General features: G+C 49.4%; 5 protein-coding genes across 5 annotated transcripts; 2 read left to right on the top strand and 3 right to left on the bottom strand.

Moving 5' to 3' along the window:
* Positions 1 to 3: 3 nt before the first annotated feature.
* Positions 4 to 1,350, bottom strand: BJX67DRAFT_363447 (P-loop containing nucleoside triphosphate hydrolase protein). The gene is made up of 2 exons (XM_071030099.1): positions 954 to 1,350; positions 4 to 890 (listed from the first exon to the last, which is right to left on the bottom strand). Exons 1-2 carry the CDS (start codon positions 1,020 to 1,022, stop codon positions 105 to 107), a joined length of 855 nt encoding a protein of 284 aa, XP_070882581.1. The 5' UTR covers positions 1,023 to 1,350; the 3' UTR covers positions 4 to 104.
* Positions 1,351 to 1,385: 35 nt separating this feature from the next.
* On the top strand, positions 1,386 to 4,117 carry BJX67DRAFT_363446 (uncharacterized protein). The gene is made up of 2 exons (XM_071030098.1): positions 1,386 to 1,653; positions 1,737 to 4,117. The coding sequence occupies exons 1-2, from the start codon at positions 1,641 to 1,643 to the stop codon at positions 3,956 to 3,958; spliced, it is 2,235 nt and encodes a 744-aa protein (XP_070882580.1). The 5' UTR covers positions 1,386 to 1,640; the 3' UTR covers positions 3,959 to 4,117.
* Positions 4,118 to 7,607, bottom strand: BJX67DRAFT_363444 (uncharacterized protein). Its single transcript, XM_071030097.1, has one exon. It carries the CDS (start codon positions 6,965 to 6,967, stop codon positions 4,577 to 4,579), a length of 2,391 nt encoding a protein of 796 aa, XP_070882579.1. The 5' UTR covers positions 6,968 to 7,607; the 3' UTR covers positions 4,118 to 4,576.
* A 3,024-nt stretch (positions 7,608 to 10,631) lies between these two features.
* Positions 10,632 to 11,661, bottom strand: BJX67DRAFT_384598 (aldo/keto reductase; the record flags this gene model as incomplete). The annotated part of the gene is made up of 3 exons (XM_071033690.1): positions 10,632 to 11,178; positions 11,254 to 11,534; positions 11,602 to 11,661. The coding sequence occupies 3 exons, from the start codon at positions 11,659 to 11,661 to the stop codon at positions 10,632 to 10,634; spliced, it is 888 nt and encodes a 295-aa protein (XP_070882578.1).
* A 520-nt stretch (positions 11,662 to 12,181) lies between these two features.
* BJX67DRAFT_255138 (YdiU domain protein) lies at positions 12,182 to 14,819 on the top strand. Its single transcript, XM_071026286.1, has 6 exons — positions 12,182 to 12,923; positions 12,982 to 12,991; positions 13,043 to 13,073; positions 13,126 to 13,276; positions 13,327 to 14,438; positions 14,512 to 14,819. The coding sequence occupies exons 1-6, from the start codon at positions 12,506 to 12,508 to the stop codon at positions 14,710 to 14,712; spliced, it is 1,923 nt and encodes a 640-aa protein (XP_070882577.1). The 5' UTR covers positions 12,182 to 12,505; the 3' UTR covers positions 14,713 to 14,819.
* The last annotated feature ends 143 nt before the right edge of the window (positions 14,820 to 14,962 follow it).

Raw genomic sequence — 14,962 nt, 5'->3', positions numbered from 1 at the left:
TCATCCTGGAATCTAGTGCCATCACATTATTAATTGTAGAGAGTTGTAGATACTAGAAGTAATGTGTCTTTTTGGGAGGCGGATACCTTGCGGCAAGATATTAGCTAGCAACAGTTTCCACCCAAGTTATCCTCGCCTTTCCGCATTGCATCATTCATTCCCAAAGTAATAGTCTTGGGAATTTTGCTGCTTGCACCACCGGTGGCCCCAAAGCTTTTTACCCCGCTTCGGCGGTCATTCAAGTCATATTTTCCGGTCTCGATATTGCGGTATATCCTCTCAGCGACTTCGAGAAACGCACGCTCTACCCCTTCGCCCGATTTCGCGCTCGTCTCTAGGTAACGAACAACATTATTTACGCGGCACCATTCCTCCGCTTCCGCCCGGGTGACACGCCTCTGATTTGCGTCCGGATCATCCCCCGCAAGATCACTCTTATTTCCCACCAGAATGACAACGATCCCATCTTCGGCGATCTGTCGCAAGTCTTGAAGCCATTGAGTACATGACGTAAATGTGTACGGGCGGGTAATATCGAAAACAAGGAGTGCGCCTGACGCGCCCCGAAAATACGACCGCGTTATAGATTTGTAAGTTTCTTGGCCTGCGGTATCCCAGAGAGATAACTTCATTTTCTTCTGGGTTTCCTGCGCCTTCTGAGGAGGGGTTGGCAGTCCAGAAAACATAACACATTCGTTAGAGCTGCCTGTATGCTCTGGCGAGGAATCATCTCGATCTGAGGGGAGGCCACTGGGAAGGCGTACTTGAGGATCTGTTTCCAGGTCTCTCGATGCGGGCGGGCCTACTGGAACGATACGGGATCCGAACTCCACACCAATGGTGACATCATGCGTCGCGGAGAATCGTCCTTCGCATAGTCTGATGGTCAACTACATTTAGTAGCGGGAAGTAGTCAGTGAAACCTGCAAATGGAGGCAATAGAGTATGCTTACGCTGGATTTTCCGGTTCCAGAATCACCAATACAGACAAGTTTAGCAATATAATCCCATGGCTGTGACATCGATACCGAGGTATTTCAAGCCTGTCGGGGAAAAGGAGAGAGAGTCGAACGTATGTTCCGGGTAATCAAGTTGCACCAATCTAAACCACCTTCAGGCTCATTTGGATCGGTTGCTTGAAAGCTACATCAAATTATGGTGTGCGCGACGTTGATATCGAGATGTCAACGGGTATAGCTCTGCTCCAGGACGCTCGAAAGTCGTGTCATGGGGTTGAAGTCAAACGAAGTTCGAATAATTGAGTCTCGTATTGGTGGTTGGATGTTGGACGTCTGCGAGCTGCCAGTTGGTTGGCTGATGAGTCAGCCAGCTCGATGATCTTGTCTGATGACGCTCCTGCTTTCAACAGCTCCATCCAACTTCATGTTCCTGTTCTCTTATATTGGGCTTGCGCCCACTGCATAGGCAACCGACCCTCTGTGGAAGAAATTTTCCTTAATAGAAAAACCTAGTGTCTCTGCCGAAATAATTCTTTCCTAAACACTTTCATTTCACACTTCGCTCGCGTTGTTTGCTTCCGCCCACCGCCCCGCAACCGTTGTCGAGAGGTGATAGCTGAGTGCTTGAGCAACTGAGCGATACCACCCGGTGTCTACCTCCTCTATACTGGAGTGTGAGAGATGTTCTCAGAGTGTAAGTAGTGCCATGGTTGAGTTGGCTAGTTCCTTATATTTTCCCTCGGTTCCCTTGCTCTCGTCGCTCACCACGGGAATCAGATGCCTCACGCTTTCTCGCCCAGTCGCAGTCACGGATAGTACCTCGCTCCGATGAGAAACGTCGGAAAGATCGTGATCGGTTGATACAGCAGCCTGGAAATTCCCGCCGTTTACCCTCGCGTTCCTTCCTGCAGAGAGGGTCAGCTGACCCATATCAACCTGGGGCTTCCCAGATCTCAAATTTCGCTTTTGGCTCTCGGAATATCGCCCAACAGGCACCATTATTCCATAGTGCTACCGAAGATTTTCACGATAATGGAAAGGACGAATGTGAGCGTGATATCGCAGACTTCTATGCCCTGCAGAGATCAAGGCGCCATTTTGGTAGCAGCCACTTCGGAGACTCCGAGACCGACGAAGACAACGCCAGCTCTTCCGAAACTAGTGTTCAGAGACCTCACGATTCTCGCTTGGGATGGCAGGGGAGAAGTTTTAAGGACACCCTGCGTGACTTCAAACCCAAAGGGCGACATTTGTTCGTTGACACGGTGACGGAGGTGGCCGACGGCGAGGAAGGCATCCTGCATGAGAACAGTAGCAAGATAAGAGGGAATTTAGTGGATGTCCGCCTTGAAGATACCTTGAAGTCTGGCCTTAATGAGAGTCACGGTGGCTTCCCCGAAGCCGGCGACGATAAACCGCCTGCCATCCAGCGATTTCGAGAACTCTCTCAAGTGGATAATTTGGGAATGAGTTCGGGTTCCGCGCCCGGCGAGGCGAGCGAACAACCGTTGCTAGAGGAGTCTCAGCTGCCGACCACTGGGGCCTCCTGTCAAACATCCACCAGCTCTCGAAAGATCGAGTCTCTGGCCTATGATGCCTTCTGGGGCCACCTATTCCTGATATCCCTTGCTTGCCTCTTTGCTACATCGTTCCTTGTCTATCTGCATACCTCGCCCCCTACAGAGGGCAAACCCAAATGGGGCGATACGATATATCTTACTATCCACGGGTCCTTTTACCGCCTCGGCGCCTATACTCTAGTCTCGGTATCTATATCTTTGCTATGGCTTGCTCTCCTACGATCATACGTGCGCCCTTTAGTTTACGCTACTATATTTGTCGTTCCTGTGATCCTTTTCTCATTCTCCCTGTACCCATTCATTGCAAGTTTCCGAGGCTCAAACGTTCAGGACAGGGTAATGCGCCTAGGCTCGTTTGTCCCCTTCATCATGGGTATTGCATGGATATACAACGTTATACGGAGTCGTCACGCCATAGGCAAGGCGATCAGTATCCTTGAATTTGCGTGCCGGATACTCAGCGCCAACACAGAATTATTACTCCTCGGTCTTGGGAACCTCGTTATAATTGTCTCATGGACGTGGATATGGATGCTTATGTTTACACGGGTCTTTCTTGGCGGACATATGTCTGGGTCGAACTCTTTCATTATTAACGTCAGCAGTTGGTGGCTGGGTGCCTTTTTTATCCTTGTGTATCTGTGGTCACTGGGCGTCATTGCAGGCATCCAGCGAGCAGCCACCGCAGCAACAGTTAGCCAGTGGTATTTCCATCGTCTTACCACTCCAGCACCGACCTCCAGACAGATCGTCCAGGCGGCCACTGTCCATTCCCTCACAACTTTGTTTGGCACGATTTGCTTGTCTCGGTTGATCTCGCTGCTTATCCGTATCCCTTTTCTCGTGCTTCCTAACCGAATTGCCTCGATTCTAAGCTTGTTCGCCTATACTCTCATTCCCACTCCAGTTGCCACTCTCACAGACCCTCTTTCGCTTACATATGCCGCAATCCATTCTCAGCCCCTCGCGCTCTCTGCTCGTCGCCTTACTCAGATGACAAATCTCGCCCCATCGGTAGCGACATCATCACTACATCCAAGAACGTTTTCAAGGTCTCGGGCGAGCTATTCACCACTTCTTTCATATAAACTTTCGAAACTCATCCTTCACGCTGCCCGTCTTATGATGTCTTTGGCCCTTGGCTTTGGAGGCTGGGTGAGCACCGCCCGAAGCTCGGGAGTCACAAATAGCAATGGGGTAACACGAGGCAGTATGTACGCATATATTGTTGGCTTGATCGCGGGGACGATTGGATGGAGTGTCCTTGGTGCGATTGAAGGAGTGGTGGCAGATATCGTGGACGCGTCGATTATCTGTTGGGGTAGTGAAGTTGGAACATATGGGAGGGAAGCAAGGTACTGTCGTGAAGCTGGTTGGCTTTTCGGTCAGGAGCCGAGTCCAGAAGCACTTTACACTTAAAGGGGTTGATACGAATTTAACTGGTTTTTTGTTCCGTCTCGCCCACCTTCAACACATGAGTCGTTCAGCCTGTGTTTCCGTATCTGAGAATTAACGTGGTTAACCAACCCTACGGCGTTCTCACTACTATTGTGTGGTGTTTGCGAATAGATTTTATAGTGGATTATTGGAGGCGAATTTCTTTATACAATCGGCATGCGCAAGTGTCCATCCGGTATCAACAGCGCAACGATACCAGAGATTTAAATTTGTAGAGGTTGAATGACGTATTCCCACGACCATCCCATTTGCCAGACTCCAGTAAAACGCGAGGGTTGAAGAGACACCATTAACATACGCTCAATCGCTGAAGATAATGAATATTGCAATAAACATTGAAAGCCCGTGGTATCATGGAAAAGGCGACGAGACGTCTCGAGTAGATAGCAGAATTAAATATGGAATAAAATGGAATACAAAGCTTCAATAGGTATGAACCGTCTAAGACGTCGATGCAGGATAGGGCTGGGCATCGTAAGGCGATGAGTCAGAGCGAGAATGAAAGGCGAGCATTGGGGCGAACGCAGGAGTGAATGTACCGGATGTTAATGGTCGTCAAGGCATCGTCACGAGGGGGTGCTATAAATCGAGCTTGGCTCGCCAGTCAATATTCTCGTTCGAGCACCACTCTTTCAGAAGGGCGCAGCCGAAGCGGATTATTTCCAGAGGTGTGCTAGACCTCCCAAGGGGAAGATATATTTCACCAGAGTAGTCACCTGGTTTCAGCCGTTTCTTGCCCTGATCCGAGTAAGTCCTTGCACGCTTCGACCAAGTTTCTGGAAATTCACGAGCAAGGAAGTCTTCTGACAGGCCTCGAGAGCCATCGAGCCATAACTTCTGGGACTCTTTATAGGATTCCGGGAGGCGGGTTTTTAGTTCAAGGAAATCCTTGAAATTCCTCTTGTTCTCTTCCGAGTTGACAGACCGTCCATCACTTCTAGGGGTGGGGACGGGAGTGTGTTCCCCCGGTAGCGGCATCACTGCCAGACGCTCCAGGTCAAGGGCGTGGATAGCATCGTAGGAGACTGCTCCAAGGATTAAGGAAAGGTTGTAGAGTGGAGGGTAAGGAACGCTGTGCTTTCTGACCACACGCCAGTATGCGATGATTGACAGCCAAGTAGACGAGTCGCCAACCTGACGAGAAAGAACCTTAGACTGGTCGTCCGCAATGAAGGCGAGGATGAAGCAGAGAATGGCCTCGATTGCGGTGACTGCCGCAAGCTTCTCATCAGTGTTGGTCACCCTATCTTTGGCCGTGTGTCGATCGGCGAAATGCTTTAACTCTCGACCGAGGTTCCCGTACTTCTGATACTCATCCTTCCACGCTCGGCGCTCGCCATTTCTATCCACACTACTTGGCTGCGATGGTGATTGTTTGGCGGTGCCCAAACCGGGTTCAGAGGGCGTTTCTCGGGAAGCCAAAAAAGAATGCCCTTTGGCATCAATGTTGACTAGATCATGTCGTGAAGAGGTGTGCTTGAGGCCCTTTGCTGGTGTAATAGATACCGGTCGTGTTTTCTCCTGCGGTGCGTGACTTAGAATGGGGGTTTGTGGTTTCTCGGACTCAGTTATTCGAGTGTCTTTCGAGCGATCCCTACTCGGAGAAGTTCCATGGCTACTTGCTACGGGCTTCGATTTCCCATCCGTAAGTATCATCTTGCTCGGCTGGTCAGGCAGCGAAAGTCTTCCCTGCTCTGCTTTCTTTAAATGGGATGTTTCTGGCTCGGTTGCAGTAGCCGGAGGCGGACTTTGATGGGGAACCTTCTTCTTGCCAGAAAACTTGAGCAGACCCTCGACGCGCTTTCTGTTTGGCCTTCCATACTTCAACTTCACGACTAGGCGGGGCGGCCGGGTAGGTGGGGTATGAACAAATCTGGTATTTGAGGCCTGTGAGGCTGTCTGTGGTAGTAGACCGGAATTCGAAACTGTGTGAAGGCTAGATCTTGCTGGTTCCGGTCCCGAAGATGTACTGCTTTCTAGCCCTAAGCCAAATCGCTTGTCGACAAGTTTCAAAGGGCTTCCCACAGATGGCCTTTCCTTTACCGCTCTCGGCTTTACAGTATCGCTGTCCGCAGGAGATTCTGCTGGTGAGTCTGACACCATAGTGTCAGCTCCAAGTCTAGCCAATTCCCGTTCGAGGTCGGGGGGGAGAGTGGGAGATAAAAGTCGCGGTAGCCGGGGGGTGCTCGAAGTCGGTGGAAGGGTTGGTGATAGAAGTTCTGGGAGACTGTTGATGTCCGAACGCTCCGATTTGGGGTGAAATGTTGCAGGTTCAGTCGAAAGTTTCCGTCTCTTTGCGGGTGCGCCGCCCTTCCGCTGCAGACCTGAATGACCATTGTCACGCTCGGAGGGACGGTTCAAGTCTACATGTTCGGTTTCTGATAGAGCGGCGGGGTTCTGAGAGAGATTCTTCTTTGGCGGCTCTGTGTAGTTATCACGAGTGGGAAGGGGTTTGGAAGTGTGATTACCGTGAGGAACCTGGCGAGTCGAGTCGCCCCTTCGATCGGACACCGCCTGGCCCAGGGGAGAAAGCGAGGCACCATTCTTTCTTTTATTTTTATAATCATGCAGACTGATTTTTTTCTTGATGGATCCGCTTGGCGGTGTGCTTGTCGCACTCTGCGGTCGCGATTCACGATTCGTCATGATGCTCCCTGTGCCGTCGGACCAATCACCCACCGCTACAAGTAGGGAATCACTTTCGTCGTGGGCTAGGAATGTCATATATTGGAGCTGATGTTCGTCTGGCGTGAATGGACCGTCATCGCTCACTGCCCAATTGTTCACAAAGCGGTGTCCGAGTCGAAAAGGCACATTCGTTGGAACGGTAAGAAGAAAAGGATAGAAAGGCAGAACCTCTTCACGGAGACGCTTCAGTCGTCGATCGCTAGGGTCTTGTTCAGAACGGCCCGATCGTCCACTAGTAGGAGTTGAGAGTCGTATATTATTGCCGGTAGAGCGAGGCGACATTGCAGTCTGTTTGGTGATCAACCACTCCCGCGGCGTGAACCGTGAAGATGAGTAGCTTCACTGGATACAACAGGCGACTTCTATTTTCCCTCTTCTTCCACTGTATTGGCCAGTAATGTTATGATTCCACGATCCGTGGCGGGGTAAAGTGTAATTTATCGAGATCAGGGTCGTGTTTCGAAGGAAAACGGGGTGGTGCAGCAACAAAACCCGGGCCGATATGATATATACGGTATACCCAATTCACTTTTCCCCCCTTCCGCCATTCAAGCCGTGTATTGAATTTTACCGTTGTCCAGATTGCGATATCGGCAAACCGTGAATTGGATCGTGACTCGAATCTCATCGAACCACGACAAGAATGGAGCAAGATATCCGTTTGATATTAGTAGCTAGGGTGTTTGAGCAAATGTGCACTGACAGCATTGGATGTAATGTGTACAGCGACCGAGGAGATAAGTAGGGATAGTGTCGCGAAACCAAAATATGAGTTGCTGGCACAAGCAGAGGCCATCGGGTTTGTAGCCTCCTCTGGCTTGATACGAGAGTGAGTGAATCTAGGTCTCGCAAACTCAGAGCCGGTTTTGAAAGAAAGACTGAGGAAAACATAAAATGGATAGGGAACAGGGAGATAGTGACCTTGATGCGGAGGAAGTACATTCGGAGGCTCGGGGGACTCCTCATTTCCGTGGGCGATCACCTGACGACCAGTCCCACCTGACGACCGATTTTTTCCCATACAAAATCACCAAAACTTGGTATTGTGAATTTATTATAATTCCATCAAAACTTGATATATTAAAATAACTTAAATTAATACGTATATTTTAAATATTCTAGTTTATTTAAATAAATTTATAATATAGAAAATGTTGCTATTTTAAGTATGCAATGATATGGTGAACAGAGCGCCTGTTAGACCCTGTTTTTTGAAATACCCTGCAGAATCATATCATATCTTGGATAGTATACCTGTGCTATCTGCTCTGCAAGTATAGAACTAAACAAGTATATATTATATATAAATAAATTAATATTCTAGTAGTGATTAGTTCCATAGCTACACAATAGTATTATCGTATCCAATGCATATTTCGCCTCATATTACTCCTTGAGCGCATCTTACCTCACTGATGCTGTTAATGTACTTGCACCCTCATCCCTCTTTGGCCATGCTTGTGCCTTAACCCGCAGGCAGTTCCATCCTCCGGCTCGCCTAGCTCTCATATCGTCATTGAAGGGAGATATCTTCGGTTTCCGCCTGTTGAAAACCTCCTTCGCTGCGATTCCGTGGTTTTCGATTGCTATGGTGTCCTGCCACTCGCTCTTCCTCCCTTAACGACCTTCCCATCGTCACGCCTACCTCTTTAGCGAATCTTTCACGCGAGAAGTGAAATCGATATTCGCTTTGATTGTTTACCTACCTTGTTTCTCTATTCCGTTCCCTCTACCTTTCTTTCTAGCCCACCTGTCATCTGCTCTCGCCCTTCGCGGCTTAATTTGTTCGATGACGATACCTCCAGCGACTCGGATCTAGATAGTAGTGTCGATTCAGACGATGATTCTAGCCGATCCGCCACATCATTCTTAGGATCGTTATAGTGTCTAGGCTTATAAAGTGTCCAAAGTCTTCGAATATCGATATTACCTTCTAAAATGGAGTCCTACTAGGCCCGGCATGTCATGAACATTTAATAATTATGTCTCAATTTGTTTCCTCGGGAAACCGCTGGTGGCACCAGTGACCATCTCGACAAGAAAAGAAAAGGGTCGGTAAGTCCGTATTGAACTGGGAAAAGAAAAGCATGAGCAAGTTGGAAACCATAATCATCCGGCTGCTAATGGTGCATAGCGGTGGTATTCACCCCGATTTCCGGGGAGGGAGCCCTAATTATAAAACGTCCGAAATCTATTCTGGCTGTCCAGCCCGCTTCAGCTATTGCTCGTAGTGTCAGGGCCATCACCTTCACTCGCGTAATCCCTGGTGACAGGGGCATTCATCGTCCCCTTGCATACAATGCCTGCCTGGACATTCTGCCAACGCTGTACTATTCGTCGGGGAAATGACCCGTGTATATTAGAATGCCCCTCACTGGGTTTGGGAGACCAGCGATTAGTCGTTGTAATCTACCGACCGCACATTTTGCTTCATGTCTCGGATATCTCTTTACTCGTCTGAATCATTGTATCCCTCCCGCATCTGACTGCGATCCTCACTCGTAGCCTTGCGCCGCATCCTATCCTCCTGTCTGCTTCGATCTTCTTTACGGTCTCGATAAACTTTATCGGCATTGACTCCCATGCGTCTTCCACGGTTAGTAGGCCTAGTTGAATCCGCTGCCCGTTCAAACAGAGTCTTCGCCGGGTTGCCAGTGGAAGAGGTGTGCTATATAAGTCAACAAAGAGCTTATTACCCGACGGCAGCTTAAGAAGAGTATCTGGGGAAAGACAAGAGAGCTAGCCGACTAAATAGTGATCCTGCATTTCGAGGTACCCACGGATACGCGTGTTGTGGGCAGGTTTCAATGTAGATTCGACGAGAGCATCGATCAGAGCTAGATGTGGAAGACAGTTAGCAGGAGATAATAGCAATATTAAAGCTAGGAAGGAGTGATGAGAAGAGGCATCTAAAACAAAACACATACTATCTAGGTAAAATAACCGCGTTGGAAATCGGCATCGCGTAGTTGGATGTAGAAATGTGTTTTTTGATAGACTCGCTTCTAAGAGGTCCATACGCCAGAAACCGGAGGGAACGAGAGAGACCCCGGGGGCGAGTAAAGATGCACGAGGCCTTTTTACGGTGTATCCTGGTCAGCCTAGAGGGGTAATGGTCGCGTCCCAGTTTACATAGACGTCGGGTCCCTGACTTTGTTCGAGTCCATGTTGAGGCAAGACGGCGAGAATCTTCAATTTGCTCATCCACAATCCCAAGATAAAGTCGACAAATGGCCAGCGGGTGGCCAAGAGCCGTGAGGATGGCGTCGCCTGCGATACAGTGTTTGATACTCGAGACATTCAGATAGGTGAAAAAGATACCACTCCGGGAATTTTTGAAGGGGTTTCTTAGCTTCGAAATCTGCCATTTGCCAAATAGAAGAAACAAGGGCGATGGGAAATCGTCGAGAGGTTCGGTAGAAGAAAGTTCAGGTTGTCATTGATCCATCCATCACTAAATCTTTAAGCGAAATTGGTTTAGTGTCTACTTAGTAACTTTTCCACGTGACATTGCCCGCACCAACATGGATCCATCTCTTGTTTGGCGCCAAGCGTTTCCGCTTGGTCGCCCCTTGACGTTGGAAGGGCAATTTATTCTGGATTGTTATTGCTGGACCCGAGTAGCTGAAAACAACTGCCCAATATTAGGCTTTTGGTCCTACCCTTTGTTTCGGTTCAGGAACGTTAGTCCAGCAAACGACATGATACGTGGTTTCAAAGGATGCTTTCTTCCCAACGTTCACCAACAGTTACCTCTTTGTTCTAGTAATCGCCTCTTCTGGAAGGGCCTACGGAATAGTAACTCAAAATCTGTTTCTTCCTCCAGATATAATCGAACTGTTTCCATGTCGTACGGCCAACATACGGGTTCCTGGTCGTGACAACATAAGTATGGTTTCATTGGTTAAGAGTAAGGACACAGGCCGAGTCGTACACATATTTCGCGCTATGACCGGTCATCGGCCGCAATTTTGTCATTCCAGAAGGCCCTGAAATGCTTCTGTTCGCCGACCCGGGAAATCTCGTCCACCTCTTCCGGGGTCAGCTGGAATTTCAGAACATCGAGGTACTTGCTCAGACGAGACACTTTCCCGCTTGTTGTGATGGAGACAGTTCCGCGGTCGATTGACCATCGCAGAAGGACTTCCCCTTCGCCAACGCCATATTTCTCCGCTAGTCTCGAAAGCAGCGGATCTAGCGGGCCACCCTTAGCCCGAGTTACCGGAGTGAGCGGTCCATAACTGACCGTAGCTATTCCCTGCTTCTCATGAAATGGTACAAGAGAGCCGTGTTGCAGATAAGGGTGGTATTCGATCTGGTTGATGGCTGGAGGGGTTCTTGCGGACTGCAAGATGATTTCGAGATGATGCTGCAGGAAATTGGACACTCCGATTGACCGGGCCTTTCCTGCTTCCTTTACCTTTTCTAAGGCCGCCCAAGCGTCCTGGAGATCAGTTGGGGATTTTGCGAAGAAAGGCGAGTGAATCAAGTACCTAGAGATGGTCCCAATCAATGTCTGAATTTAACCGGGAACCATTTATATGAAGGGACAGGCAATTATCACGTACAGATCAACATAGCTTAATTGGAGTTTCTCCAAACTTGCGTCAATCGCTTTCGGAATGTCCGCGATGTTGGCGATCACCTTGGTTGTCACGAAGAGCTTTTCCCGTGGAATGCCACTCTCTTTAATTGCAGCACCAAGTTCCTGCTCTGTGCCGTAAACTTCGGCGCCATCCAAATGGTGGTATCCTAACTTGATAGCAGCTTTGATGGATTCAACCAGTTCGCGGTTGACGTCTGCATTCCCATTTCTTTTGAACCAAGCGGTGCCGGTTCCATAGCCAATCTATTCCAAGTTATTTGGGGACACTTATCCCTGGAGACAGAGAGGGCAGATAGAGGGCCCTACTAACCGCAGGGATTGAGGTCCCATCCTTCAACTGGATGGAAGGGATCAAAGCCGGCGTAGCCATTGATGCCGGACCTGGAGATGAGGCTGGGTTGGGGGGATTTCGGTCGAATCTCAGCGCTCGGGCAAATCCTCCTCCCGGAAATGAGCCGCCTAGTCATTTATGTAGACACGAGCTTGAATCCGGATCGGATCACGGAGGGCCTGCGACAATGATCTCAACGGTTTGGGGTGAGGGGGAAGTGGGGACTCCGTCGTGACTGGATACTCTGCGTCTTTCATTCTCTTGACAAATCCTGGGACTTGTCGGTGCTGCAGTTTCCCATCCTCAACTTCTATAGCCGGTTCGCCTAAACCTCGACCAACAGGTCACAGCTGGCCTTCATGACCTGCGATTTGTCCGTCGCCATTCTCTCAAATATAACTATTAATCAGCGAGCCAGACGGCGGTTGGTTCACTCTCGAGCGGGAAATCAGGGTGCGGAGCTGGAGAGTGCGATGTCGACAGTGCGGGGCAACCATTTTCAGATGTCATCCATTCAACACTATAATCATCACAGCGTCGTTTGCTAACTATACAAATTTCCTATGGATGATCGAGCTTGACTCATGAAGCGATCTTTAATCTTGCTAGCAATTACCAATGAAGGACCCGAGTAACCGAGAAATCAATCCTTCAATAATGGCTTTGCCGATGAGGGTTGACTGAGATATGATGTCACGCTTGGCTTTCATCCTTTTCCCCCGAACATCGGCGGCGTGTCTACTCAACGTGCATGAGTCAAGAAATCAACTAGGAGGCGATGAGATTCTGTAATGAACAGCATTTTCCATTGACCGACTCTGACTCTATTTGTATTGTCGGTTCCTGCGCTTTCGTATCCCTCTTTTAAAATCCGCGCTACTGCATGTCTTTTCGCACAGCTTTCTCCCAAACACAGGTCTTCCGAAGCCGTCTCGGCAAAATGGCTTCGCAACTTTCCAGGGCAGACACAGGTGGCCTCTCGCTATCAGACCTCCCTAAATCAAACGTTTTCACATCCAAGCTCCCTCCCGACCCATCCTTTGAGACCCCCGAAGCATCTCACAGGGCGCAAAGGGAGAGACTTTACCCGCGCATGGTGAAGGGGGCACTGTTCACCTTCGTCCGTCCCGAGACAAACGAGGACCCGGAGCTTTTGGGGGTCAGCTCCAAGGCAATCCAAGATATTGGTTTGAAGGCTGGTGAAGAGAATACAACTCAGTTCAAGGCTGTCGTCTCAGGGAATGAGTTTTTCTGGGAAGAGGGGCGTGGGGGGATATATCCTTGGGCCCAATGCTATGGAGGTATGTTCAGGAGTGCTACCCCTCATATACATCGGTATTTGGATTACTGATTATATAGGATGGCAATTGTACGTCATTTAAGAGCACATTGATAAAAGCGTAATATTGACGGGATACAGTGGCGCCTGGGCTGGGCAGCTTGGGGATGGTGTAAGTTTCGATGTTTTCATTCGCTCTGGAATCGAGATATTAAACGTACCAGCGTGCTATCAGCCTTTTTGAGAGCATCAATCCAATGACAAATGTGCGGTACGAGGTGCAGATCAAGGGTGCTGGAAGAACACCTTATTCCCGATTCGCAGACGGGAAAGCGGTTCTACGGTCCAGTATCCGTGAATATATTGTATCAGAAGGCATGTAAACCAGTGTATTCGGTAACCTGCATCAATTAACTACCATACAGCTCTTTCTGCGCTCGGTATCCCTACCACTCGGGCTTTATCGCTTACTTTATTACCGAAGGCAAGAGTCTTGCGAGAGCGTGTTGAGCCTGGCGCGATAGTTTGCCGATTCGCCGAATCCTGGCTAAGAATCGGGACTTTTGATCTTCCGCACTCCCGCGGCGATCGAGATTTGATCAGGAAGCTCGCCACCTACGCCGCGGAGGATGTATTCAACGGGTGGGAATCCTTACCCGCTGCAGTATCACTGGGTAAGGATCTACCAGCGGATACAGTGGAAGAACCTGCCCGGGGCCTTCCGTGGGATAAGATACAAAAACACCAGGGTGTGGAAGAGAACCGATTTGCAAGGCTTTATCGGGAAATCGCACGTCGTAACGCAAAGACCGTCGCCGCTTGGCAGGCGTACGGTTTCATGAATGGAGTCCTCAACACTGACAACACATCCATATACGGCCTGTCACTTGATTATGGGCCGTTCGCTTTTATGGATAATTTCGACCCCCAGTATACGCCAAACCACGACGATCATATGCTGAGGTATTCCTACAAGAACCAACCATCAGTCATCTGGTGGAATCTCGTGAGACTGGGCGAATGCCTGGGAGAGCTCATCGGTGCCGGTAGCCAGGTTGACGAAGAAACATTTGTAAAACAAGGAGTAACAGAAGACGCCGCCCCGTCCCTCATCAAGCGCGCGGAATCCATCATCGAACGAACAGGCGATGAATACAGAACTGTATTCCTCAATGAGTACAAACGACTCATGAGCAAGAGACTCGGCCTTCAAACCCAGAAAGAGTCGGATTTCCAGGATCTCTTCTCCGAACTTCTCGACATACTAGAAGCATTAGAGCTAGACTTCAACCATTTCTTTCGACGCCTTTCGAACGTCTCCCTCGCTGACCTCGCCTCAGAAACGGGAAGAAAGGGAGTAGCACCCATTTTCTTCCACGCTGAAGGGTTCGGCGGCATAGGATACACAGAGGACTCGGCCAAAGAACGCATCGCCAAGTGGCTTGATAAATGGCGTCAGCGCGTTCTAGAAGACTGGGGTCCTGAAAACGATGCCGGCGCCAAAAGACAGAAGGCTATGAAGGAAGTTAATCCAAAGGTACGCTACCATCCGCTACTTCTTCCATCGAGGCCACCGAGTGTCTGGCGTACTAACGCGCGCGCCCATCTAGTTCCTTCCTCGCAGCTGGATCCTGGATGAGATAATCGACCGCGTAGAACGGCGCGGGGACCGAGATATCCTTCGTAGGGCGATGAATATGGCGCTCAATCCGTTCGATGAAGAATGGGGGCTGAATCAAGAAGAGGAGGAGCGATTCTGTGGAGATGTTCCAAGATTCCAGAGAGCTATGATGTGTAGCTGTAGCTCTTAGAGGATGCCATCCGCTAGACTTCCCTCGTGTATGTATATTGCCTTTGAAGCCAGTCAGACATCCTTATAATTGGGCGAGACGACGGATCGCAACGCAGACACCAGGTATAATTTCGGGTATCATGAGAGTAGGTGCCTGGTGTTAGAATGGGCTACAGTACCGTGATCCCTTCCATATCCGAGAAGGATAGAAAGGAAACACGATAAGAGAAGTATGGAGTCAACATTATTTTCTTCTCCCTCAAAAGCTA

This window comes from Aspergillus lucknowensis, assembly GCF_044049455.1.
Source record: "Aspergillus lucknowensis strain CBS 449.75 chromosome Unknown BJX67scaffold_50, whole genome shotgun sequence".
Taxonomy (NCBI): domain Eukaryota; kingdom Fungi; phylum Ascomycota; class Eurotiomycetes; order Eurotiales; family Aspergillaceae; genus Aspergillus; species Aspergillus lucknowensis.
The sequence above is the reverse complement of the archived record's forward strand: the minus strand, read 5'-3'. Positions and strand labels throughout refer to the sequence as shown.